Raw genomic sequence first — 24,093 nt, 5'->3', positions numbered from 1 at the left:
GAGGAAATCGCTGTCAGAAATGACAGCTGGAACAGCGCAGTAAGGGCAGGTGGCGTACTGCCCTCACTCACCGCCAGTTCTTAGCCCACAGCTGGCCCAAAGCAGCTGTCCAGAGGGCTTTCCCAGCCTGTTTCCCCACGGAGGCCCAGGGCCTCCGCCTGCTGGTGCCGCAGGCTCCACACGTGGCCTGCACGCTCTGCCCGGGGCCTGGCTGCCCGCCTCCGGCAGCCGGTGCATGCTCCCGAGCTGACGCACTGCTCTCTGCGCAGAGTGCCGTGCCCCCTGCCCAGGAGGAGAGGCCGGGCCCTGCCCCCGCCAGCCTGTCCCGCCCACCTCCGCCCAGGAACAAGCCCTACGTCTCGTGGCCCTCGTCAGGTAGGGGCCCAGAGGGGGACCTGGAAACGGGGCTGGGCTTGCGGTTCTGCTCTCAACTGTTTCCCCAGGGTGATGGCCGTCTTTGTTTTGTAGGGGGATCTGAACCCGGAGTGGCTGTGCCGCTAAGGAGTATGTCTGACCCTGACCAGGACTTTGACAAAGAGGTGAGGTTCGCCTGGCGAAGGCGGAGGCCTGGGGTCTGAGGCTCTGTCTGCCCTAGAGTGGCCACCTCGGGCCTCCGTGGTCCCTAGCCCCCCAGAACCGCCTTCTCTGGACTGCTCAGGCTGCACCCAGAGGGGAGGACACGGGCTCCGCTGCCGTGAGTCTTTCGGGAGAAAGATGAGAGTTCTCCCCTCCTCGTCGTGGCGTCAGGAGACCAAGGCCGCCTCCAGGCCCGGGTGCCCCATGGCTTGGCCCCCTGGCCTAGCTGAGGAGGGTGCAGCCAAGGGCCCCTGAGGTGCTGGGGCCCATCTCTCCTCCCGGGCACTGACTGGGTGGGCGTCCGCGTGCTTGGAGCATGCAGGGAGGCTGCTCCCGTCTAGACTTTTCTGGGTGGTCTTGCACATACGGCTGGAACGCCAGAAGGCGCACAGGTAGCCTGTGCGTCTTGCCCTCTCTCTCCTCCTCCGACAGCCCCGTGGGATCGGAGTGTGGAGGGTCAACACAGTGCTGTCGGGCGGTCCCACTGCAGACGGCAGTGTCCTCAGTCCCCCTGTGTGGTGGGGGAGGAGAGCAGGAGGCAGGGTGGCCTGAGGGCTGGGCCCCGGCGGCACTTCCGTGACAGGAGGCCAGGGGTGCAGGGCTGCTGAGCTGACAGTAGAAATAGGGCTCCGCTGCACGAGTCCCTCACCTTCCTGGCACGCCCGGAACTCGGGGTGTGTGGGGCGGCCGCTCGCTCCTCCAGGTCCAGCTCTGCACCCTTCACCTGGCTGCTCTTGAGGGACTGTGTCCTCCTCCTTGTTCACAGAAACTCTTCATGGATTGTGGGTATTACCTGTTGCAAGTACTTTTCCCAGTATCACTGACATCTTAATTTTGTCTTTAATTGTAAAGGTGCTGTCATGTAGAAATTTAACACATAGAAATGTTTAGTTCTTACACAGTCTAGTCTGTCTTTTTCAATTAAGGTAGATTCTCTTTTACTCTGAGAACTTGGCAGGCTTTTCCTTCGTCCCTGTGTGGTGAAAGTGTCTGAGGGAGTGAGAGTGTGTAAGTGTGTCTTTGCGTGTGTGGTGAGGATCTGCGCCGCCTTCCCTCTAGAGCACGTGGCACCACTTACTTCCCTCTGTCTTGTGGGGTTACCCTTTAGTAAATTCTTCTGTTTACATGTTTTTATTCCCGGAGCCTGTGCTGCAGCACCTGTAACCTGAGAGCTAGCACAACGCACCTGTTCATCCCCCATTTTCAGGAGTTGCTCAGCTTCTCGCTCAGCTTGATTTACTGGTGGCTGCCCGGCTTTCTCTAGCTACAGTGCGCGGGGGCGGCTCTCCAGTCGCGCACAGGCTTCTCATCGCGGTGGCTTCTGCTGTGGAGCATGGGCTTAGTTGGCCCGTGGCGTGTGAGATCTTTGTTTCCCACCCAGGCATCGAACGCATGTCCCCTGAATTGGCGGGCGAGCTCTTAGCCTCTGGACCGCCAGGGATGTACCAATAGTACATTTTGAAGTAGTAAGTTTGGGAAGTGTGAGTCCTCCAGCTTTTTCTTACGCAGTTTTCTTTTGACTTTTCTGGGTCCTCTGCAATTCTATGTGAATTTGAGGATTGGCTTTTCCAGTTCTATGCCTCCCCCAAAAAGTCCTTTAGGATTTTGGTAAGGACTGCATTGAATCTGTAGGTTGATCACGTGGGAAATGTTGCCATCTTAACAGTAGTCTTCTGATCCAAGAACACGGGGTGCCTTTGATTTATTCACGGGGTCTTTTTAAAATGTTTTCAGCAGTGTTTATAGTCTTAGTATACAGATCTTTCATCTCTGGTTAAATTTATTCTTAGATATATTTTATCCTTTTGGATGCTATTGTAAATGGAATTGTTTTCTTAGTTTCCTTTTCAGATTCCATAGAAGCAGAACTGATTTTTGTGTTGACCTTGCATCCTGCAGCTTTACTGAACTCGTTAAGGTCTTTAGCGTTTATATCCCTACAGAGTCTGGTCAGCTGTGAGCAGAGATGCTTTTCCTTCTACTGTCCCTCGTGGACGCCGTCTTTACTTGCCCGGTGGCTGGACCTTGTAGCCGGTATTGAGCAGCATGACGGCAGCAGCCTGGCCTCGCTCCTGCTCTGAATGGGAGCTTTGCCTCTCGCCACAGGGCGTGCAGTCAGAGGGCTGCTCCCTGACACCTCTGTCATGTGGAGAAAGTCCCTCTCTATCCCCTGTGCTTTTACCATGAAAGAGCCTTACGTCTGTGGCCTTGGACCACGTGGCTGCCACACCGCCTGGTTTCCTCACGGCAGGTTGCTCCTTTTTGTGACAGTTGCACGAGTCGTCGGTGGTGGTGGGCCTTGGTCTGTGATCTCTCCTGCAGGGGCCACATGAAAAGTCTGGAGAGGGTGTGTCCTCGTATCTCGGAAGGAGACAGCGGGGCCGCCCCTGCCCAGGCAGCTGCATTCTCAGGCCCAGGCGACGGTTCTCACGCTGGCCCCGTTCTGTCTTCACAGCCTGATTCAGATTCCACCAAACATTCGACTCCATCCAACAGCTCCAACCCCAGCGGCCCGCCGAGCCCCAACTCCCCCCACAGGAGCCAGCTGCCCCTCGAGAGCCTGGAGCAGCCGTCCCGCGACGCCTGAAGCCACCGGCTCCCGCCACAGGGCCGGGGCCCAGGCGGCCTCCAGCGCCAGCGCCAAGACTGAGCTGAGCCTCCAGTGTCGTCCCAGGAAACGTAGAGTCGACGTGTAGATATGGAGATGAAGAAAACGCTTTATTATAACAGTGACCAGTTCCGTGCTGCACTGTCTGGCGGTAGACCAGATCACCCTCTGCGCGGCTGTGAGGCAACGCAGCTCCGTTTGCACATGAAGGACGCCCCCGGCCTCTCCCGCCCACCCAGGGCCAGCCGCGGCCCCCGCGGGACGCAGGCAGCTCAGGACAGCCTCAGTGCCGCGTCCGGCCCGTTCCCTGAAACTGTTTCCTAGGCGCTTAGGAGCATCATAGGAAGTTGTGTATCATTCCCAGTGTCACTAGAGTCTTGAAGACAGGAAACGTGGAGGTGAGGTTGTGGCCTTGTTGTTCGTTTAGCCCGTACATAGTCAAGAGGTGGGAGTCCTCCTGCCGACCGTGTAGCCGTGGACAGAGGCCTCTGGAGTCAGTCCATTCCCAGTCACAGCCACACGTGTCACCAGTCTCTACTACTGTGAAGTCAGCTGTGCTCTGTCCTGCTCGCTTCCACCGCTCAGCCTCCTGCCCTGAAACCAGTGGGTGGCGGGTAGCTGGGCCCTGTGCCCACGGGCCGAGAGGCCGCGCCCGGGGGCGCCCCGCCCCGCATGGAGCCCCATGATTCGTGCCCTCTACTGGATGGTGTAGACACCGCCACACTCCACCCCACGCGCTTCTGCCTCCCCTCCCAGCGCCAGGGCCCGGGGCGGCCTCTGAAAGCTCGCCGGGAGCCACCGGCAGGCTTCCCTCTGCCCTCTGCCAGCCGACGTCCTCGTGACGCTGTGGAAGACGCGCATTTTCCATGAGTCGGCACTGAGCAACATGGGCACCACAGCCTGCCTGCCCCCCGGGCCTTCCGCTGGGGCTGGCACCTGCTGGGGGTTCTGGTTTTTACTTTTTTAATGTAAGTCTGAGTCTTTGTAATTATTGAATTGTGAGAACATTTTTGAACAATTTACCTGTCAATAAAGCAGAAGACGGCAGTTTTAAAGTTCTGGGTGGTTTGTCTCAATGGCATGTGCAGTCAGCTGGTGCCTGGTACCCCAGCACTGGAAGGCCCACCCTGTGCTGGAAAGAACCCTCTTGCCTTGGAGCGGCGGGGGACGGAGTCCATGTGGCAGGAGCCGGCCTCCAGGGCCGGGACCTCTCGCCTGTGCAGATCCCAGGGGGCCTCCGGGGATGCCCTGCGTGGTGTGTAGGCAGGGTTGGGGTGGGCTTCTGGCTGGAGGAAGGGGGCTGTCTGGCCAGTGTCCCTGCTAGGCTTCAGAGAGAGAAAACAGGATGGGCCGACCACCCCCTGGAGGGGGTGCTCATGGGGAGGCAGGGGTGGGTACATGGCACTGGGCGGGGGTCTGGGGCCCAGGAGCCTGTGGCTGGCTGGGTACACTGTTTGCTCTGACCCGCAGTCAGCTCTTGGTGACACTCGGGCAGGGGGCGCTGAGGATGGACAGGACACAGAGAGCTGGTGCGCTGTCCCTGGGGAGCGGCGTCCCGGGCCCCCTGCAGCTCTGCCAGTCAGCTCGGCCAGCGGGCCCGCCACCGCCCCCGCTGGGGCAGAGGCACCACGAGCTGCCTCCCCCTGTCCCCACACAAGGCACAGGCAGACGCCCCCGAGGCGACGTCCAGCACCTGGAAAACCAGACGCGAGTGCAGGCCACAGCGGCAGGCGGTGGGCAGCCGGGTCAGAGGGCACGGCGCATTGCCCCCACCCCGCCCCACCCACCCGGACATCTGCCCCACAGGAGCACCTGTTATCGGCCTGAAACACAGGTGCTCAAGTGTGAGCCGTCTTTAAATGAAATACTAGCTATTGTAAGTAACCACCGCCCACAATGTGGGCGAGCTTCAAAAGGTACTGGCCGCAGAGCACAGAGCCACGGGAGCTTTAAAGCCAATTCACCGTCAGAAGGTCACGGGTGGTCACCCTCGGGGTGGGGGGGGGGGGGGGGCGGGCAGGTGTGCCCAATGTTGGTCACACAGGTGTCTCCCTGACAGTTCAAGCTGGCACGCATCCGTACACACACACACACACACACACCCACACCCCACCATCCATCCCACGCCGGTCTGTCATTACCTACCAAGTCAGAGTGGCTCAGCTCTCACCCACCGCGGACCTCACAGCCGCCCGCAGGAGCGGGGCACGGGCCAGGCCTGGCCTCCAACACCAAAGAGCCCCCACCCAGCAGGACACACACCAGCGCACCAACGCCTGTGACCACGGTGAGCGGGCAGCTCTGCCCCCGCCCGCAGAGGGGACAGATCCACTGTGCTGCTGGGCCAGCCTGCTGGGCAGGCCAGTGCCCAGCCCGTTGGAAGTCCAGGCCAAACTGTCTGGCCCCAGCACAGCCCACGCAACCTGGGCCTGAGCAGCTGGGAGCCGGCTCTGCCACCCTCTTCGGTTCCGCTCCCGACTCCCCCCCCCCACACGCCCCCAGTAAGGGCTTCTTCCTGGGCTCCTCCGGGACACAGCAGGCCCGTCCTAGTTCTGGGAACACCTTCTCAGGCCGGAACCTTGGGCCGCCCCAGCCGACAGGCAGCACCCAGGACTGCCCTGGGTGGCTAGGCGTCAGCGGGCACGGGCTCTGAGGACCACCCCTCACCATTTGACCTGGCCCTCCCAGCTCCGACCAGGCAGGGCCAGACGGGCGCGGGACAGGCGCGGGGAGTCCACGCTGACAGCAGGTGCAAGAAATCGCTTTATTTGGCCAGGACACCCCCATCCTAGGCCAGCAGAGAGTGGGGGATCCCGCGGGGCCCGCTGGATGGGGCTGGGGTCGCGGTGCGACGGGCCGGTCACGTGGCCGCTCAGGCCTCGGCCTCCGCTTCGCCGAACAGCGGATTAAGGAAGTAGCTGCGGCTGGAGCTCCTTTGGTCCGACTTCGGGGCCGGGAGCTGCGGGAGCGCAGAGTCAGGGAGCCCGGCCGCAGGGAGGTCCCGCAGCCCCGACCCCGGGCGCCCCTCACCGCCTCCGCGGAGTCCGCCGCGTAGAACACCGGGTTGTGGAAGCCCAGCGGCGCCCCGGCCCGAGCGGGGGCCGCCTCGTCGCGCCTCCTCCACCTGGAGGCGAAGACACGTGTGAGCCCGACACACTCGAGCCCCGAACCCCCGCCCCGCGTCCCCGAGCCCCCGCGCCCCGCGTACCTGAGCCTCCCCTCGCGGCGCAGCAGCAGCGCCCCCGCCAGCAGCGCCGTTAGCACCAGCAGCCCCGCGGCCGCCAAGCCGCCCGCCAGCCCCGCGCGCGCCGGCGCGTTCAACCCCGCCGCCGAGCCACCCCAGACAGGCGCGCCCGACTCTCGAGCGGTCGCCGAGAGGATTCCGAGGGCCTCGCCTGCAACGCAGGGCGCCGGCTCAGAATCCCGGGACGGGGCGGGACCGGGGCGGGGCGGGGGGGGGGACTGGGAAAGGGGCGCCGCGGTTACCGTGCTCCGCGATGTCCGCCAGGAGGGCCCGGGCCAGGCGCCCCGCGCCGCCGGTCTCGGGCCCGGCCTCTACCAGCACCACCTGGATCTCCGTGTCCGCCTTCGCGTCTGAGGCTTCGCGGAGCCCGGGCGGGCGCGGGACCTTGGACACGGCCACTTGCAGCCCCTGGTACTGGGGCTGGAGAGGGAAACAGAGTTGGTCCGGGGACTCCGTCCCTCGGACCTGTGGGGACAAAGGGGGCAGGGACAAGAGCTTTGCAGGCGGAAAGCGGATGCATCAGGGAGGCGGCGGAGGGGGTGCTCCCAGACCCCGGCGGCAGAAGGGTGGGGGCTGGGCTGGGGGCGCGGCCTCAGTACCAGAGCCAGGAAGGCGTGCAGCAGCCGCGCCCGGTACTGCTGCAGGTCAAAGGCAGGGCCGTGGGTCAGCGACACGACAGCTCCTGCAGCAGGAAGGGAAGGAAGGGTCAGCCCCGTAGGTCCGAGCCCAGCAGGGAAGCAGGCTGGGGCGAGCCAGGGTGGCCGCTTCGCCCCAGCTCTGAGGGGCGCGGCGGGGCGCTCACCGCAGAGGTCGCAGCACTGCCCTTCGGGCCGGAGGGGCTCCAGGCAGGCGGCCTGGGGGCAGCCGCCACCCAGGGGTTGGAGCAGTGCGGCGCAGATCCACGGCTGCGCCTGCAAACGGGGAGCGGGGGTCAGCGTGGAGAGAGCGAGGGCCAGACCGGGAGAGAGCGCCGCGCGCCCTGGGAGAGAGCGAGCGGGAGACGGCGGGGCGCGGCGGCAGAGCCCCGACCTCCGCCCAGCGCCGGGCCCGGCCGCGCGCCACTCCGGCCGCCCCGCGGCGGGCCGCCCTCACCTCGGCGTTGCCGCAGACGCAGCCCGACGGGTCCGCGCAGGCCTCGGGGTCCACGCTTAGAGCGCCCGGCCCGTGGAAGCGCAGGCGGCCCGCGCGGGACGCCAGGAAAGCCGTCAGGTCCTCGTCGCGCGCGAACGTCTGCAGGTGGCCGGGTGAGCCCGGGAGCCGGCCGGAGCAGAGACCGCGCCTGAGCGCCCGGAACCCACCAGGCTAGCAGGGTGGGAGGCGCTCCTGGGAGACCCCCGCCCGCCCCGCGCGCGCCCGGCCCACCTGGCCCAGCGCCTGGACGCTGCGGACGCGCACGGTGCCGGCGCCCGGGCCCAGGCCCACGCGGAAGGAGGCGTCGGCCGGGAAGACGACGTCGTCGTGGCGGCAGGGCACGCGCTCGGCGTCCACGGAGAAGAGGCCGCGCCCCGCGTCCCCGGGGCGCCACAGGCGCGGATCGAGCCACAGGAAGCGGTCGGGGTCGAGGAAGCGCGCGCGGGCTCCTGGGCGGGCGCGCGACCCTGAGCTGCGCCGGGAACGCGCCCTCCAGGCCGGCCCTTCCCGCGGCCGCGCCCCGCTGGCCCCGCGCCCCCCTCACCTGGGCCGCAGTCCGGGCGCGAGCCGGCGTCCGCGGCGCCGAATCCAGCTCCCGAGGCCAGGACGAATTCCCCGTCCAGCGGCAGGAGCTGCAGGAGGCACGGGTTGAGGCGGCGCGTGGGCGCCGGAGGGTCCGGCTGTGCGCCCACCCCCGAGCCCCGTCCCCGTGGGCGGGAGAGTCTAGGCCGCCGCCTGGGCCGCTGAGGTCGGGGCCGGGGGGCACTTCGCCCGGGCTGAGGGTCCGCCGGGCCGAGGGAGCGGGGAGTTTGCGGCAGCGTGGCTCCCGTCAGGGCGGCCGGCCCCCTGAGAAACTACAATTCAAGGGCCCGTCGGCTCCACGAAGCCAAGCCGCCGGCGCCCCTGGAGCAGCCCTCACCGTGAGGAAGGGCAGCGGGGCGGCTGGGGAAGAGGGAACTGGGGTGGTGGGGCCGCGGGGCCGCGCGCCCCCTTCGGGCGCGGGCAGCTCCTTCACAGACGCCCAGGCCTCGGTGTCAGAGGCCGCGCGAAGGCCGGGAGCGGGGGACCCCACCCCACCGTGGGGTCGGGGCGGAAGTGAGGGCGGGACCGGGGGGCTGCTCGGTGTGGGGGTCCCCGACGCTTAACACCTCTGGGGAGAGGCTCCAGCCTGCTCCGCAGGGTCTGCTCTTCAGCCCCCCAGGCACTGGGCCTGACCGGCAGGCTGACACCGGGCAGAGTGAAGGTCACGGGCCAGCCTCGTCCGCGGCTGGGGGTGCAGTCCCGTGCCAGCCAGGCAGACCCCCCGCCCCCCACCCCTGCAGGTGCCAGGGCCGAGCCCTGGGGACCGAGGGGCGCAGGCGCATCGGGAGGGGCGGTGGGTGTCCGCAGTGTGAGGCTCCAACAAGAACTTGGTTTTCAACCGAGCCAAAGAGGGGGAGTGTGAATAATACACGATGAATGCCATAGTTGGAAGACAGTAGGAAAGGGCCGAGAGAGAGAAACCAGGAGAGGTGGGAGCTCGACACCAGCGCCAGCGTTCGGATACGACGGCAGGGTGAGTCTGAAGAAACCGGGAAGAGGAATTCTCCGCATCCGAGGAAAGCTGGGAAACCGCCTGCAAGCTCTCACTGGGGACTTCCCTGGCAGGCCAGTGGTTAAACCTGCTCCCAGTGTAGGGGCTCCGGTACAGTCCCTGGTCAAGGAACTAACATCCCACACAGCACCACCAACCATGTATGTAAAAAAGAAAAAATACTTTAAAAAGGAAAGGTCTCATTGAATGCCAAATAAGGAAAATCACAGAACGCTCTGTTTATGAATATCAAAGACAAAGAGGACGCTGTAAAAGCGGCAGAGGGAAAGAAATCACCCAGGAAGGAAAAACATTCAGGGATTGGGTTTCTCAGCAACGATGCACGCAGACAGCGGAACAGGCTGCCTGAAGACGTCCCAAGTCCGTAGAGCAGACACTGCCCTGGACATGGCTCTGCCCTCCAGAATAGTGTGTCATATATTAAAGGATAATAAAACAATCTCTAAGCCTGAAAGAATTTCCCACAGTTTATTGTGATCCACACTGTCAGACTTTATTTTTTTGGGCTCCAAAATCACTTCAGATGGTGACTGCAGCCATGAAATTAAAAGACGCTTACTCCTTGGAAGGAAACTTATGTCCAACCTAGATAGCATATTCAAAAGCAGAGACATTATTTTGCCAACAAAGTAATAGTCTAGTCAAGGCTATGGTTTTTCCAGTGGTCATGTATGGATGTGAGAGTTGGACTGTGAAGAAGGCTGAGCTGAGCACCGAAGAATTGATGCTTTTGAACTGTGGTGTTGGAGAAGACTCTTGAGAGTCCCTTGGACTGCAAGGAGATCCAACCAGTCCATTCTGAAGATCAGCCCTGGGATTTCTTTGGAAGGAATGATGCTAAAGCTGAAACTCCAGTACTTTGGCCACCTCATGCGAAGAGTTGACTCATTGGAAGAGACTCTGATGCTGGGAGGGATTGGGGGCAGGAGGAGAAGGGGACGCCAGAGGATGAGATGGCTGGATGGCATCACCGACTCGATGGACGTGAGTCTGAGTGAACTCCGGGAGTTGGTGATGGACAGGGAGGCCTGGCGTGCTGCGATTCCTGGGGTCGCGAAGAGTCAGACATGACTGAGCGACTGAACTGATCTGATCTGAAAGCCTGAAAGACTTTAGAAGGATTGCCGCAGACAAACACTTCAGAAGGATTGCCGCAGACAAACCTACGCTGAAAACATGCTCAGAGGAAGTAAGGACAGAAGCTAAGAAGAGATATGGGAAGCAGCGTGATGAAATACTTTTGTGACATACTTTCGTGATGAAATAACAAAAATACTTATTGCTGTCTCTTAATAAATGTTTAAATCAAGGACTAAAATGTGATGGGGGAGGGAGAGACCAAAAGGTCATGGACATACAGTAAAGACCTCACTTGTTCAAGGGAAAATACAGATACTGAAAAGGTTAAGAAATCAGTAAGACTGCCAAAAACCTAGATGAAATATACCAATTTCTAGGAAAGTTTAAAATATAAAAATTGATGCAAGAGGCAATAGGGAATTTGAACTGACAAGTAAGCATTAAAGAATTTTAAATGTCAGTCAAAGACCTCCTATTCCCCAAATTCCCAGTCCAACCAAGGGTTTTACAGGTGAGCTCTGCTAAACCTTCAAGGAAAATTTAATTTCTTCTTCCCAAAGTTGTTCTGGAAAACAGAAAAAGAGTGAAAAATCACCAGTCCATTTCATGAGGCCACTGTAACCTTCATTCCAAAACCAAATAAAGGCACTTCCTGGTGGTACAGTGGGTAAGAATCCACCTGCCAATGCAGGGGACACAGGTTCGATTCCTGGTTGGGGGAGATTCCACATGCCACGGAGCCACTAAGCCCGTGCACTGCAACTACTGAAGCCTGTGCACCCTGGAGCCTGCGCTCCACAAGAGAAGCCACTGCGACAAGAAGCCATGCCCCAGAAAGAGGAGCAGCCCCCCGCAACAAGAAAGTCCCCGCAAGAGCAAAGACCCACTGCAACCAACAATAAATAAACCAAAACGAAATGAACGACAAAAGGAGAAAACTTACAGGCCCAGCTGACTTACAAACAGAAATGTGAAGATTCTAAATAAACTATTAGCTGATTGGATCCAATAATGTATCACGTCCCAAGAACGCAGGAAGGAAGGGATAAGAAAGGCCCCCATCCCAAGTTCTCTGCAGCGTGTGCAACGGTGTCCCAGCAGATGGCAGTGGAGAGTCTTGTGCCACCAAAATCAGTGTGACAGGGAAGGCAAGTGTCTGGAAGAGGCGCACTTCAACCTGTACCCGAAGGAAGGTGCCAGGAAGGCGTCCGGCTCACAAGGACGGTTCCGCCTCAGAAAACCCCATTAACAGGCTACCGGGGGAGGGGAGTTACATCTCAGTCAATGCAGGGAAAAAAACTGGGAAGTTCAGCAACCCATCTATGATTTTTCAAAAAGCTGCCAGCAAACTAGAAATAGATCAGAAGTTCCACAATTAAATAAAGTTATCTACAAAATACTACAGCAAACATCACACAGCGGAGAACCTCGACATGTCTTCTCTTTTGTGCTGGAACAAGACAAGAAGGCCTATTTTCGTCACTTTTGTTTAACATAGGGGTAGAGATCCTGGACAGCGATATAAGGAAAGAAAAGGAAATAAAAGGAGTCTGGACTGGAAAGGAAGAGCAACAATGGTCATTGTTTACAAAGATAACCACATAGACGATATCATTCTTAAAAATAGGGCACCATTCACAACAGGAACCAAATTATATAAAGGATTTATAAATTAGCCACTACTACACAAAACCTCTACATGCACCATTTTAAGACTCTAGTAAAGAGTTTTATAGCCATCGACCTGAAATATTTGAAGAGAAAATCCATGCTCTCAAGTGGATGACTTGCATATATAAAGTTGTCATTCATTCCCAATCAAATTCCAGGGTTTGGGTGGCCAAAATCACTGCAGATGGTGACTGCAGACATGAAATTAAAAGACGCTTACTCCTTGGAAGGAAAGTTATGTCCAACCTAGACAGCATATTCAACAGCAGAGACATTACTTTGCCAACAAAGGTCCGTCTAGTCAAGGCTATGGTTTTTCCTGTGGTCATGTATGAATGTGAGAGTTGGACTGTGAAGAAAGCTGAGCACCAAAGAATTGATGCTTTTGAACTATGGTGTTGGAGAAGACTCTTGAGAGCCCCTTGGACTGCAAGGAGATCCAATCAGTCCATTCTAAAGGAGATCAGTCCTGGGTGTTCTTTGGAAGGAATGATGCTGAAGCTGAAACTCCAGTACTTTGGCCACCTCATGTGAAGAGTGGACTCATTGGAAAAGAGTCTGATGCTGGGAGGGATTGGGGGCAGGAGGAGAAGGGGACGACAGAGGATGAGATGGCTGGATGGCATCACTGACTCGATGGATGTGAGTTTGAGTGAACTCCGGGAGTTGGTGATGGACAGGGAGGCCTGGCGTGCTGTGATTCATGGGGTTGCAAAGAGTCGGAGACGACTGAGCAACTGAACTGAACTGAACTGAACTGGTGTTACCTGATAAACCTACGCTATGATTTCTCTCCAACAGTCAGATCCACAAAGAACTAGTCAACCTTGAAACAGAAGGGTGAAGGTGGCGCAGGGGGGCCGGTTTCCACCTGGGTCCTCTGAGGGTTGGCCTCTCAGAGTGGGGGAGAGGCGGGGGAAATTGACCCAGTGGATTTTAAGACAACTCACAGAGCCTGAGTGGGGACACTGTGGTGCTGGCAGGAGAACAGGCAGAAAGATCAAAGGAACTACAGGCAAAGCTCGAGGAGAACCCCCACCACACCTTGGGCAGCTGGCGAGCAGTGACCCCAGTGCCGAAAAGCAAGGGGCAAGGCTGGTGGCTGGAGGAGGACATGAGAAACTGGGCTTAATCCAAAGAGAAGAATACAGCTGGTTTCCTAGTTAGCGTCTGACTCAGACATGTGCCCCTGATGGGAAAACCATGACCCGAGAGACATAATATATGGCTGATTATGGTTGTGACCAAGAAAAGGGGAAGAGACGCTTAAACAAAACACCGAAAACACAGGTTTAAAGCAACTGATCTTGCATCTGATAGATTAATAACAGGGGTTTCTTATCAGCAAAGGGAAACACAGGCAGAATCCATAGTGAGAAGACATTTGCAGTAACTCAACAATTAATGGGTAGAAAATAATAGATTCCTAGGCAATCTGCCCAGAAATGGGAGGGGAGGTGTTCAGAAAGAGAAAAATCCCAGGGAGAGAAGTTCCAAACCAAAGTGAAAAGTGAAAGTGTTAGTTGCTAAGTCGTGTCTGACTCTTTGAGACCCCATGGACTGTAGCCCGCCAGGCTCCTCTGTCCATGGGATTCTCCAGGCAAGAATACTGGAGTGGGTTGCCATTTCCTCCTCCAGTGGATCATCCTGACCCAGGGATTGAACCCAGGTCTCTTGGATTGCAGGCAGATTCTTTACCGTCTGAGCGACCTGGGAAGCCCACGTTCCAAACCAAGAGAAATGCAAATTAAATCACTGAGTTGCTGTGCCTCGTTACAGGCGACATCTCAGCAGCTGAACCACACTGGGGCCCCATGGGTAGGGCTGGAGGAAGGCCCTCAGACAGCACTGGGTCCTTTCGGCCCCCCGTCTCTGTGCCCCTGGGCTGTCTCCACCCAGGACCTCTGGGAGCTGACCTCTCTGGGCAGAGCATAAGCAGGGGAAGTGAGGGGGGTACCCCAAGGGACCATGCAAGGGGTACAGACATGCGGGACAAAGAGGAGGGCTGGCTGGGCCAGGGCGGGGACAGGGCAGAGAGAGGGAGTGAAGAATGAATGAATGCATGACTGTTGTCTCTTTTGAGATCCCCAAGCACGCCCCAAGGAGATCATCCAGGCAACTAAGGGCCAGAAGGGACAGAGACATTACCTTGCCAACAAAGGTCCATCTAGTCAAGGCTATGGTTTTTCCAGTGGTCATGTATGGATGCGAGAGTTGGACTATAAAGAAAGCTGAGCGCCGAAGAATTGATGCTTTTGAACTCTGGTGTTGAAGAAGACTCTTGAGAGTCCCTTGGACCGCAAGATCAAACCAGTCCATCCTAAAGAAAATCAGTCCTGAATATTCATTGGAAGGACTGATGCTGAAGCTGAAACTCCAATACTTAGGCCACCTGATGCGAAGAGCTGACTCATGTGAAAAGACCCTGATGCTGGGAAAGATTGAGGGCAGGAAGAGAAGAGGACGACAGAGGATGAGATGGCTGGATGGCATCACGACTTGATGTACATGGGTTTGAGTGAACTCCAGGAGTTGGTGATGGACAGGGAGGCCTGGCGTGTTGCGATTCATGGGGTCGCAAAGAGTTGGACACGACTGAGTGACTGGACTGAACTGAACTGAACAGAACTCCCCAAGGAGATCGTCCAGGCAACTAAGACGGCCAGAAGGGACCCCCAGGTCCCAGCACCCCCATCTTCAACTGACTCCTCTATACGCGGGTTCCTGCCAGTTCCAGGCGCCCCCTGCCCTCTCCAGGCCCCTGTCTGGTTGCCACGGTCGCCAGGGCTGTGGGGGCTCCTGAGTGTAGCCACGGTTCCCCCCTGGCTCTGCCACTTCCTCGTCCCCCTCACTGCCCCCTCCACACCTGAGTCTTTGGGTTGGACGCGTGGGAAGGGCGTCTGGACCCGGGATCTACAGGAACTGGCACATCCCGCCCAAGGCCCCTTCCCAGGCTGCAGGTGAGGGCTGGGGTCTCTAACGCCCCCTGCCCTGTCCCCTGTGGGGCCAGACTCCCAGAATTGATGCCGCTTTCGAAAACCATCAATTAACTGAGCTGCCTCCAGGTGGAAATAAGGGGTACCCAGACCCTGCATCTGGGCAGCCGAGTGAGTGGTGCCCAGGCCTCCTAGGCCACCAGCAGCCCCCCCTCACCGACAAAGTCCAGTGGCCTCTGGGTGAGGACCCCGCCCTGGAACTCACACTGTGAAGCGGTTTGAGAAAAAGGCCCCCTGATGGAGTTCCGAGGCACAGGACAGGGAAAGGCTTTGGTGGGGCAGGGAGGGGACTTCCCTGGGGCAGACCTAGAGAGGACGGACTCCTGGGCGACAGGACCCAGAGGCAGGGGCAGGAGGGACAGGAGGCGCCCCCACCTGCTCCGAAGCTGGGCACAGCCTGGGCTGCGACTGTACGACCGGGGTCCCCTCCCTGTGGCTCCCCACCCTTCCAGAAACCCCTCCACAGGCTAAGGGCCAGTGGATTGAAGGGTCTGCCCCCCAGGTGGAGGCCAGTCAGGAAGAGGCCTCGAGTTGACCAGGGCGGGACCTGTGGGCCCCCTTCTGACTTGGGGGCCATTCCCAGCCCTGCTCACCATGTCTGAGATGCTGTGACCTTCTCGCACCAGGACTGACAGCGTCTGCAGGCAGAAAGGACGTCAGCGAGTGCCCCCCTCACTGGGCTCCATGGGCCTGGACCACGCCGGGACCCCCCCACGGCCCCAGGAGTGGGGTCAGGCACCTTGTCCGCGGGGAACTCCACAGCAGCGCCCGCACACGGGGGCCGGTTCTGGCTCCAGTTGGTGGCATCGTCAAAGTTGGTGTTGGGGACCCAGACTTTGTAGGCGGCCGGCGTCAGGGCTGGGGAGAGGACGGCTGAGCACTGGCGTTCCTGCCCAGAGCCCCCAGTGCCCAGGAAGGATGACCTCGCCCAGAGAGACCTGGAGCTAGAGGGTCCAGGCGTGGGACCAGACCCTGTGGCAGCCTGGCCCCGAGGCTCCCCAACTTCTTCTGAATTTGCAGAGCCCGTTCAAACGTGCCTTCCTCAGGGTCTCCCCGCCCCAAGATCACCTCCTCGCAGGCCCCCAGTTCGCCCTGCCAGAACGGCGGCAACCACAGGACTGAGGCCATCGGGGCAGGGAGGCCTCGGCCCAGGGGAAGAAACTGGGGGACCGGGCGGGGGGCGGCCGGCAGACCGGATCTGCCCAGGGCTCAGAGAGGGGAACCGGGAAGGGCTGCAGTTCTCACAGCTCCCGGGCGTAGGGGGCCGCCCCGAGCACACGCCCCCGCCTAGGCGCCACGCGGTGGTCAGAGGCGCCCTGGGCCCGGGGGTTGGGGGCGGGGGCGGGGTGGGGGACCAGCTTCGGGCGGGGTAGGGGCGGAGGGCGGGCGCGGCCGGCCGTCGGTCTGGCCCGGGGGCTCCGGGGAGCCTCCCGCTCGGCCCCGCGGGCGCTGCGCCAGGAGGAGCCCGACGGCTGGCCGGGTTTCGCAGCCCCTCGCGCTCCCGCGGCGCGCCCCCCGGGGACATGGGTCTCCGGGTGCCTCGGGCCTCCGGCGCACCCCCAAATTCCCTTACCGCACAGCTGCAGCCACAGCAGCACCAGGCCCGGTGCGCCCATCCCGCCGGACTTCGGCGTCTGGGACCCTGAGACTTTGCCCTGCGGGGCCCACGTGACCGGGCGGGGTCGGGGGGGGGGGTGGGGGCGGCCGGGAGGGTTACACATTCACCTCCGACCCGCCCGCAGCGACTCCTTGGCCCCTCCCACATACCCAGCTCCAGGACCTGAAGACCTTGGGCGCTCATAAAGGAAGCTTGAGGGCACCACTTCCCAAGGAAACGGTGCGTTGCGGGCGGGGCGCCTCTCTGCCCCAGATGCAGCTCGGACTGCACTCAGCTGCCTGCATTTTGGGGCCGTGTGTTGGCTTGTCCAGGGGCCGGGTCCAGGCAGGCCCTCCTGCCTCCTAGGCTGGTGGACTGTGGATGGTGGCAGACGGGTGGCACCTGGTGTCTGGTGTGTGGAGGATGGTGGGAAGGTACAGGCCTCCCTGTCCATCACCAACTCCTAGAATTTACTCAAACTCATGTCCATTGAGTTGGTGATGCCATCCAACTATCTCATCCTCTGTTGTCCTCTTCTCCTCCTGCCCTCAATCTTTCCCAGCATCAGGGTCTTTTCGGATGAGTCAGTTCTTGGCATCAGGTGGCCAGAGTATTGGAGTTTCAGCTTCAACATCAGTCCTTCCAATGAATATTCAGGACTGTTTTCTTTAGGATGGACTGGTTTGATCTCCTTGCAGTCTAAGGGACTCTCAAGAGTCTTCTTCAACACCAGTGTTCAAAAGCATCAATTCTTTGGCGCTCAGGTTTCTTTTGGATAAGGAAATGGCAACCCACTCCAGTGTTCTTGCCTGGAGAATCCCAGGGACGGGGGTGCCTGGTGGGCTGCTGTCTATGGGGTCGCACAGAGTTGGACACAGAGACATTACTTTGCCAACAAAGGTTCGTCTAGTCAAGGCTATGGTTTTTCCAGTAGTCATGTATGGATGTGAGAGTTGGACTGTGAAGAAGGCTGAACGCCGAAGAATTGATGCTTTTGAACTATGGTGTTGGAGAAGACTCTTGAGAGTCCCTTGGACTGCAAGGAGATCCAACCAGTCCATTCTGAAGGAGATGAGCCCTGGGATTTCTTTGGAAGGAATGATGCTGAAGCTGAAACTCCAGTACTTTGGCCACCTCATGCGAAGAGTTGACTCATTGGAAAAGAGTCTGATGCTGGGAGGGATTGGGGGCAGGAGGAGAAGGGGACGACAGAGGATGAGATGGCTGGATGGCATCACTGACTCGATGGACGTGAGTCTGGGTGAACTCCGGGAGTTGGTGATGGACAGGGAGGCCTGGCGTGCTGTGATTCATGGGGTTGCAAAGAGTCGGACACGACTGAGCGACTGAACTGAACTGAAGTGACTTAGCAGCTTAGCAGCAGCTTTCTTTATGGCCCAACTCTCACATCCATACATGACTATTGGAAAAACCATAGCTTTGACTAGATGGGCCTTTGTTGGCAAAGTTAAGGTCTCTGCTTTTTAATAAGCTGACTAGGTTGGTCATAACTTTCTTTCCAAGGAGCAAGCGTCTTTTAATTTCATGGCTGCAGTCACCATCTGCAATGATCTTGGAGCCCAGAAAAATAAAGTCTCTCACTGCTTCCAGTGTTTCCCCATTTATTTGCCACGAAGTGATGGGACCAGATGCCATGATCTTAGTTTTCTGAATGTTGAGCTTTAAGCCAACTTTTTCACTCTCCTCTTTCATTTTCATCAAGAGGCTTTTGAGTTCCTCTTCACTTTCTGCCATAAAGGTGATGTCATCTGCATATCTGAGGTTATAGATATTTCTCCCGGAAATCTTGATTCCAGCTTGTGCTTCTGCCAGTCCAGCATTTCTCATGATGTACTCTGCATATAAGTTAAATAAGCAGGGTGACAATATACAGCCATGACATACTCCTTTCCCGATTCAGAACCAGTCTGTTGTTCCATGTCCAGTTCTAACTGTTACTTCTTGACCTGCATACAGGTTTTTCAAGAGACAGGTCAGGTGGTCTGGTATTCACATATCTTTAAGAATTCTCCATAGTCTGCTGTGATCCACACAGTCAAAGGCTTTGCTGCTAAGTCACTACAGTCGTGTCCGACTCTGTGCGACCCCATAGACGGCAGCCCATCAGGCCCCACCGTCCCTGGGATTCTCCAGGCAAGAACACCGGAGTGGGTTGCCATTTCCTTCTCCAATGCATGAAAGTGAAAAGTGAAAGGGAAGTCGCTCAGTCGTGTCCGACTCTTCGCAACCCCATGGACTGCAGCCCACCAGGCTCCTCCGTCCATGGGATTTGCCAGGCAAGAGTACTGGAGTGGGGTGCCATTGCCTTCTCCAAGGCTTTGGCGTAGTCAGTAAAGCAGAAATAGATGTTTTTCTGGAACTCTCTTGCTTTCTCAATGATCCAGCGGATGTTGGCAATTTGATCTTTGGTTCCTCTGCCTTTTCTAAATACAGCTTGAACATCTGGAAGTTCATGGTTCATGTACTGTTGAAGCCTGGCTTGGAGAATTTTGAGCATTACTTTCCTAGCGTGTGAAATGAGTGCAGTTGTGCAGTAGTTTGAAGTTTCTTTGGCATTGCCTTTCTTTGGGGTTGGAATGAAAACTGACCTTTTCTAGTCCTGTGGCCACTGCTGAGTTTTCCAAATTTGCTGACATATTGAGTGCAGCACTTTGACAGTATTATCTTTTAGGAATTGAAATAGCTCAACTGGAACTCCATCACCTCCACTAGCTTTGCTCATAGTGATGCTTCCTAAGGCTCACTTGACTTCACATTCCAGGATGTCTGGCTCTAGGTGAGTGATCACACCATCGTGATTATCTGGGTCATGAAGATCTTTTTTGTACAGTTCTTCCATGTATTCTTGCCACCTCTTCTTAATATCTTGTTTCTTTTAGGTCCCTAACATTTCTGTCCTTTATTGAGCCCATCTTTGCATGAAATGTTCCCTTGGTATCTCTAATTTTCTTGAAGAGATCTCTAGTCTTTCCTATTCTATTGTTTTCCTCTATTTCTTTGCACTGATCACTGAGGAAGGCTTCCTTATCTCTCCTTGCTATTCTTTGGAACTCTGCATTTAAATGGGTATATCTTTCCTTTTCTCCTTTGCCTTTCATTTCTGTTCTATTCACAGCTATTTGTAAAGCCTCCTCAGACAACCATTTTGCCTTTTTATATTTCTTTTTCTTGGGGATGGTCTTGATCACTGCCTCCTGTACAATGTCACGAACCTCTGTCCATAGTTCTTCAGGCGCTCTGTGTATCAGATCTAATTCCTTGAATCTATCTATATATAATCTATATATAACCAATATAGTAACATAATTTTATATATGATGTTAATATACATTATATATTAAATATTAATATTTAAATATTAATATATATTATATATAGTATATGTATATAATATAAATATAACACATATTATATGTAATATATGTGTAATATATGTATATATTACATATATATGTAATATATAATTTATATATAATATATATTTAGATATATTATATATAATTTATATTTAATGTATTATTATATATAATATATATTATATATCATTATATTATATATATAATATATTAATATAAAATATTGTTTATATATTTAATATAATCTATAAATATAAATTATAATATATTAATATATTAATAGTATATAAATTAAATTACATACATATTATATATACTTTTATATACTATATATTATAAATATATATTATATATGTAAATATATATTATATATATATAATTCCTTAAATCGGTCACTTCCCCTGTATAGTGGGATTTAGGTCATACCTGAATGATGAAAACAAGTCTGTGGATTTTTGATGGTGAATGGATGGAAATGGATGGTAAATGAGCCGAATGGTGGATGAAGGTATCGATGGCAGATAAATGAATGGCAAATGGGACGCAGGTGAATGAGCATGGTCGATCAGTAGAATGGTGGTGGCTGGCTGGCTGAGAGTAGAGTGGTGACTGGATATAAATGGATGGGTGGATGGACAGGTGAGCAGAGTGAATGAGTGCAGGATGGGTGAATGGGTGGAGGATGGGAGATGTGGAAGGATGAGACCGGGTGGACGGCTGTGTTTAATCAGAGAGAGGGGTGCCTTGCTCTCTCTATGGGAGACAGGAATGGGGGTGGGTGGTGGGGAGTGGATGGATTTGCTGGTGATGGGATGGCAGAGAGGGAGTGGGTGGGCAGATGGATGGGGCTTCGTAACCTGGACGACGGGTTTATGGGTGACGGGTGGGTGGTGAACTGATTGTTAGGGGACGGGCTGGGAAAGAATGGCGAGATGAATGGGGTGATTGGTGGATGGTGGGAGACCAACGCATGATGCCTGGTTGGTTATCGTTGATGGGAGGGAAAGGAATGGCGGGTGGGCCCCTGGCTTCAGGATGCCCTTGTGGTTGATGAATTAACATGCAAGGACGGGTCAAAGGGTAGACTGTGGAGGTGGGTGTGCAGGCGGAGTGAAGGGGAGCGGCTCCCCCCGCCTGTCTCCAGGCCACCCTCCCTGCAGACCTCCTGTCCTGGGCGCTTTTCTCCCTGATGGTCTCTGCTTCTCCCCCACACAAGGTATCTCCTCCAAGGATGGAGCCCACTGCTGGGGGCACTCAGATCACTTTCTGCCGTGGCACAGCGACTTCTCTGACTGGGAGGGAGGGAGCGAGCCCACCAGCTTGTCCCACCCTTTCTCCTGGCTGGGATGGGGCACTCAGGAGCTCAGCGGTGCAGGATCTACCTGATGGGTTGGCCCCCAGCCCAGCCTGGGATGGAAGGTGGATCTTTGTGGTCCTGAGTTTGACTTTGGTCACCTGTAGGGCTGACAGGAAGCTCCATCCTCCACAGCAGTCAAGGCAGGCTTCCTGGAAGATGTGGTGGTAAAGCCAGACTGGAAGTATGAGGTCACAGCTGAAGCTCCAGGTCGGACTGACAGGGGCAGTAGAGGAGGAGCCGGGGCTGCTGGGCTCGGGGTAGGAGCATCCGTTGCCCAACGCGCCATTCTGAGTGGAGGCAGGACGGGGTCAGAGTGGGGAAAGACACACATCCCGAAGAACTTCTCCCAGTAACTAGGAGGTCCACTGCACAGCTGCTTTGGGCACAGGTGGGTCCAAGGTCCCCGTGTGTGTCCGGCTCTGCCTTGGCTTGACTGCCCTCTGCGGTCACCTTCCCCTGGCAGAGCTGGAGCGCCCCCACCCCCGTTAGGCCACCGCGCCCCCTTGAAGGGTCCAGTTTCCAGCTGAGTACCAGTCCTGTGGCCTCAGCAGCCACCGCAGCGCCCCTTGGCTGAGGGCACCGACTGTCCCGCTGCCCCCAGGGTCGGGGTGGCCCTCCCCTGCCCGCAGCCATGGTCCGCAGGCTTCCCCCCGCACCCTCACTCCGTGGGCACAGATCCACCCCAGGCCAGTGTCCCCGCTCCTTCTCCCGCACGTTTGTTTCTGACTCGCTGTGCGACCCTGGGCGGATTCCCGCACCTCTCTGGGCCTTAGTGTTCCTCTGGAGGGCCCGAAGCTCCGACTCGCAGGTTCGCTTCCTGGATCCCGGGAGGAGGGGTGAGGACGGCCCCCATCAGCAGGGCCCCCTTCTCTCAGTGTCTGCACAGGGCCACCCCCCGACCCTTGCCACACACACACCCACTGTCAGCGTCCGCCACTGACCGCTGCCCAGTGGGGCTCCTGGGGCTTTGTTCACACTGCACGGGAACCGCCTGGAACACCAGAAGCTCAAAAATATTCACAAGGGGGAGGGAAGGCTGGCACTCCCCCAAGGCTGGCCGGACACCTCCCAGGCCTTGCTGTCCCGCTCAGTCCTGCCAGCCCAGGGGTGCGGAGCCCTGGGAGACTCCTTCCTGTGGCCTGCAGCCTCCCTGCAACCTCTGGGCCTCGAGGTGGGCCTCTCCTTCATCCACACGCTTGGCGCCAGGCCTGCGGGGGGCAGGGCGTGTGCGAGCCCTCAGGCAAGGTGGCCAGGCAGGCCTGTGTGAGGAGGGGCTACACCAGCCCTACCTGGGCAGAAATAGCTGGCGCAAAGAGCCTGAGGCAGGAGCGCGCAGAGGTGAGGCGGGGCGTGCTGGGGGCTGGGCTCGGCACTGCCGGAGCGCAGGAGGGAGTGAACCGGGGTCTCTGCCCGGCTTGGGAGGGCCTGAGCGGACCGCCCGTCAGCCATCGGGGCCCAGGTGGGCGGCTGGCGGCTCAGCGGAGGCGGGGGTGTGCCAGGCTCGGATGCGGGCTGTGCCCGGTGTGAGTGCTGTGGGCCGGCGGCTCAGCTGGTCTGTTTCCTCCTCCGTCTGCAGAGCCAGGCAGCAGTGCCCGCTCACAGCCTGGGGGGCGCGGGGTGTGCGAGGGCCACCCCAGGAGGGCCTCAGTCCCGGCCAGGCCGCCCCTTCCCCACGTGTGCACGCCAGGCAGACGACACCCAGGAGACCGCCCCCAGTGGGTCGCTGAGCCCCCCACCTTGGGGAGGGTTCTGGCAAGGGTCGGTCAGGGGCCTGCACTGTCCTGCCTGCCCACCCCTCCAGTGGGGGTTAACTTGTCGCCTGCCCCCGCGGCCTCTGTATGCGGGGGGTGGTCACTCAGGGGAAACACCACGGGCCGCTGGGCCCAGGGGAGCCACAGCCAGAGTCAGAGATGCTCCCAGCCACCCAGGGGACCAGCCGGGCCACGACAAGCGAGTGGACCTGGGGGCTGAGTACGGGGTGACCAGGCTCCAAACCCGGCAGGGGGTCGGGGGGGCGCCCTGGAGCCCAGTGCTGTGCCGAGGGTCCCTCCCACCCCCATGCCATCCATGGTGGGAGGACTCACAGCTGCATGACCAGAGCCTGTGTCGTGGCCGGCTGCCCATCCTGTCCAACAGGCCGAGGTCGCCCCGAGGCGCTTCCTCCCAGGGGTGTGGGCACCACTGGCTGAGCCTGTCCCCCCCGCTGCCCCCCTGCCCCTCCCCTGGGTCTCCTGCGGCCTCATGAATGTCTGGGAGCAGAAGAAACAGAGGTGCCCAGGGCGGGGGCCCTGCCCACAGTCCTGAACCCCCACCTGGGGCCAGCAGCCCTCCGGTCCTCAGATCCCGGGTCTCTGTGCTCTACCCTCCGAGGCCCCACCTGCGGCCCTGGGGTTGCTCAGGAGCAAGGCTGGGCGTGCGGTTTGGGCCCCTCACAGCTTCCCCTCAACCTCCAGCGTCTGATAGAATGACCCAGGCTCGGGGTGCGGCCCTCAGCCCACTGGAGCTCTGCAGGGACTCAGGCCACCGCCGGGCCAGCGCTGATGCTGTGTGTGGGGGGTGTGCAGAGGCCGTCAGTCCTCACCTGGAAACACCCCCACGAGGCCCCGGCGCCCCACAAGCCAGCCACGCGGAGACGGCAGAGCGCAGGGTGGGCTCGGGGGGGCCACACGGCTGTGGGGGTGACACGCGGAGGAGCAGGGGTTGTAGGGGGCTGGGCAGAACCCGGGGCCTTCGTGCTGTGCCTGGGGTACTGGGGCAGCCCCGATGCCTGCTGACTCAGGGGGAGCCTCAGGGGAGGAGCGGGGCTTCCTGTGCCAGGGCTGGGCCCCCGTGACCACCTGGGGACGCTGGCCCCATGGTGCT

The 24,093-nt window shown here is 58.2% G+C and overlaps 2 protein-coding genes across 5 annotated transcripts in view; one reads left to right on the top strand and one right to left on the bottom strand.

The window, feature by feature from the left end:
* Positions 1-4,239, top strand: part of CDC42BPB (CDC42 binding protein kinase beta) — a 98,323-nt gene extending 94,084 nt beyond the window's left edge. For all 3 annotated transcript variants that reach the window (XM_070775790.1, XM_070775789.1, XM_070775791.1), the window contains 3 exons: positions 270-375; positions 469-539; positions 3,032-4,239. In XM_070775790.1, the coding sequence (XP_070631891.1) occupies positions 270-375; positions 469-539; positions 3,032-3,163 (309 nt within the window). In that variant the 3' untranslated portion in view covers positions 3,164-4,239. The remainder of the gene's footprint in view (positions 1-269; positions 376-468; positions 540-3,031) is intronic.
* Positions 4,240-5,934: 1,695 nt separating this feature from the next.
* AMN (amnion associated transmembrane protein) lies at positions 5,935-16,563 on the bottom strand. 2 transcript variants are annotated; one of them, XM_070775787.1, is made up of 12 exons: positions 16,474-16,563; positions 15,640-15,758; positions 15,494-15,538; positions 8,104-8,191; positions 7,791-8,008; positions 7,521-7,658; positions 7,231-7,339; positions 7,028-7,110; positions 6,671-6,848; positions 6,393-6,579; positions 6,215-6,308; positions 5,935-6,143 (listed from the first exon to the last, which is right to left on the bottom strand). In XM_070775787.1, the coding sequence occupies exons 1-12, from the start codon at positions 16,514-16,516 to the stop codon at positions 6,057-6,059; spliced, it is 1,389 nt and encodes a 462-aa protein (XP_070631888.1). In that variant the 5' UTR covers positions 16,517-16,563; the 3' UTR covers positions 5,935-6,056. The 2 variants fall into 2 exon arrangements, with proteins under 2 accessions (XP_070631888.1, XP_070631889.1); XM_070775788.1 differs by lacking the exon at positions 6,393-6,579 and having other exon boundaries at positions 6,075-6,308.
* Between the last annotated feature and the right edge of the window lie 7,530 nt (positions 16,564-24,093).

This window comes from Bos indicus, chromosome 21 (assembly GCF_029378745.1).
Source record: "Bos indicus isolate NIAB-ARS_2022 breed Sahiwal x Tharparkar chromosome 21, NIAB-ARS_B.indTharparkar_mat_pri_1.0, whole genome shotgun sequence".
Lineage (NCBI taxonomy): Eukaryota > Metazoa > Chordata > Mammalia > Artiodactyla > Bovidae > Bos > Bos indicus.
The sequence above is the reverse complement of the archived record's forward strand: the minus strand, read 5'-3'. Positions and strand labels throughout refer to the sequence as shown.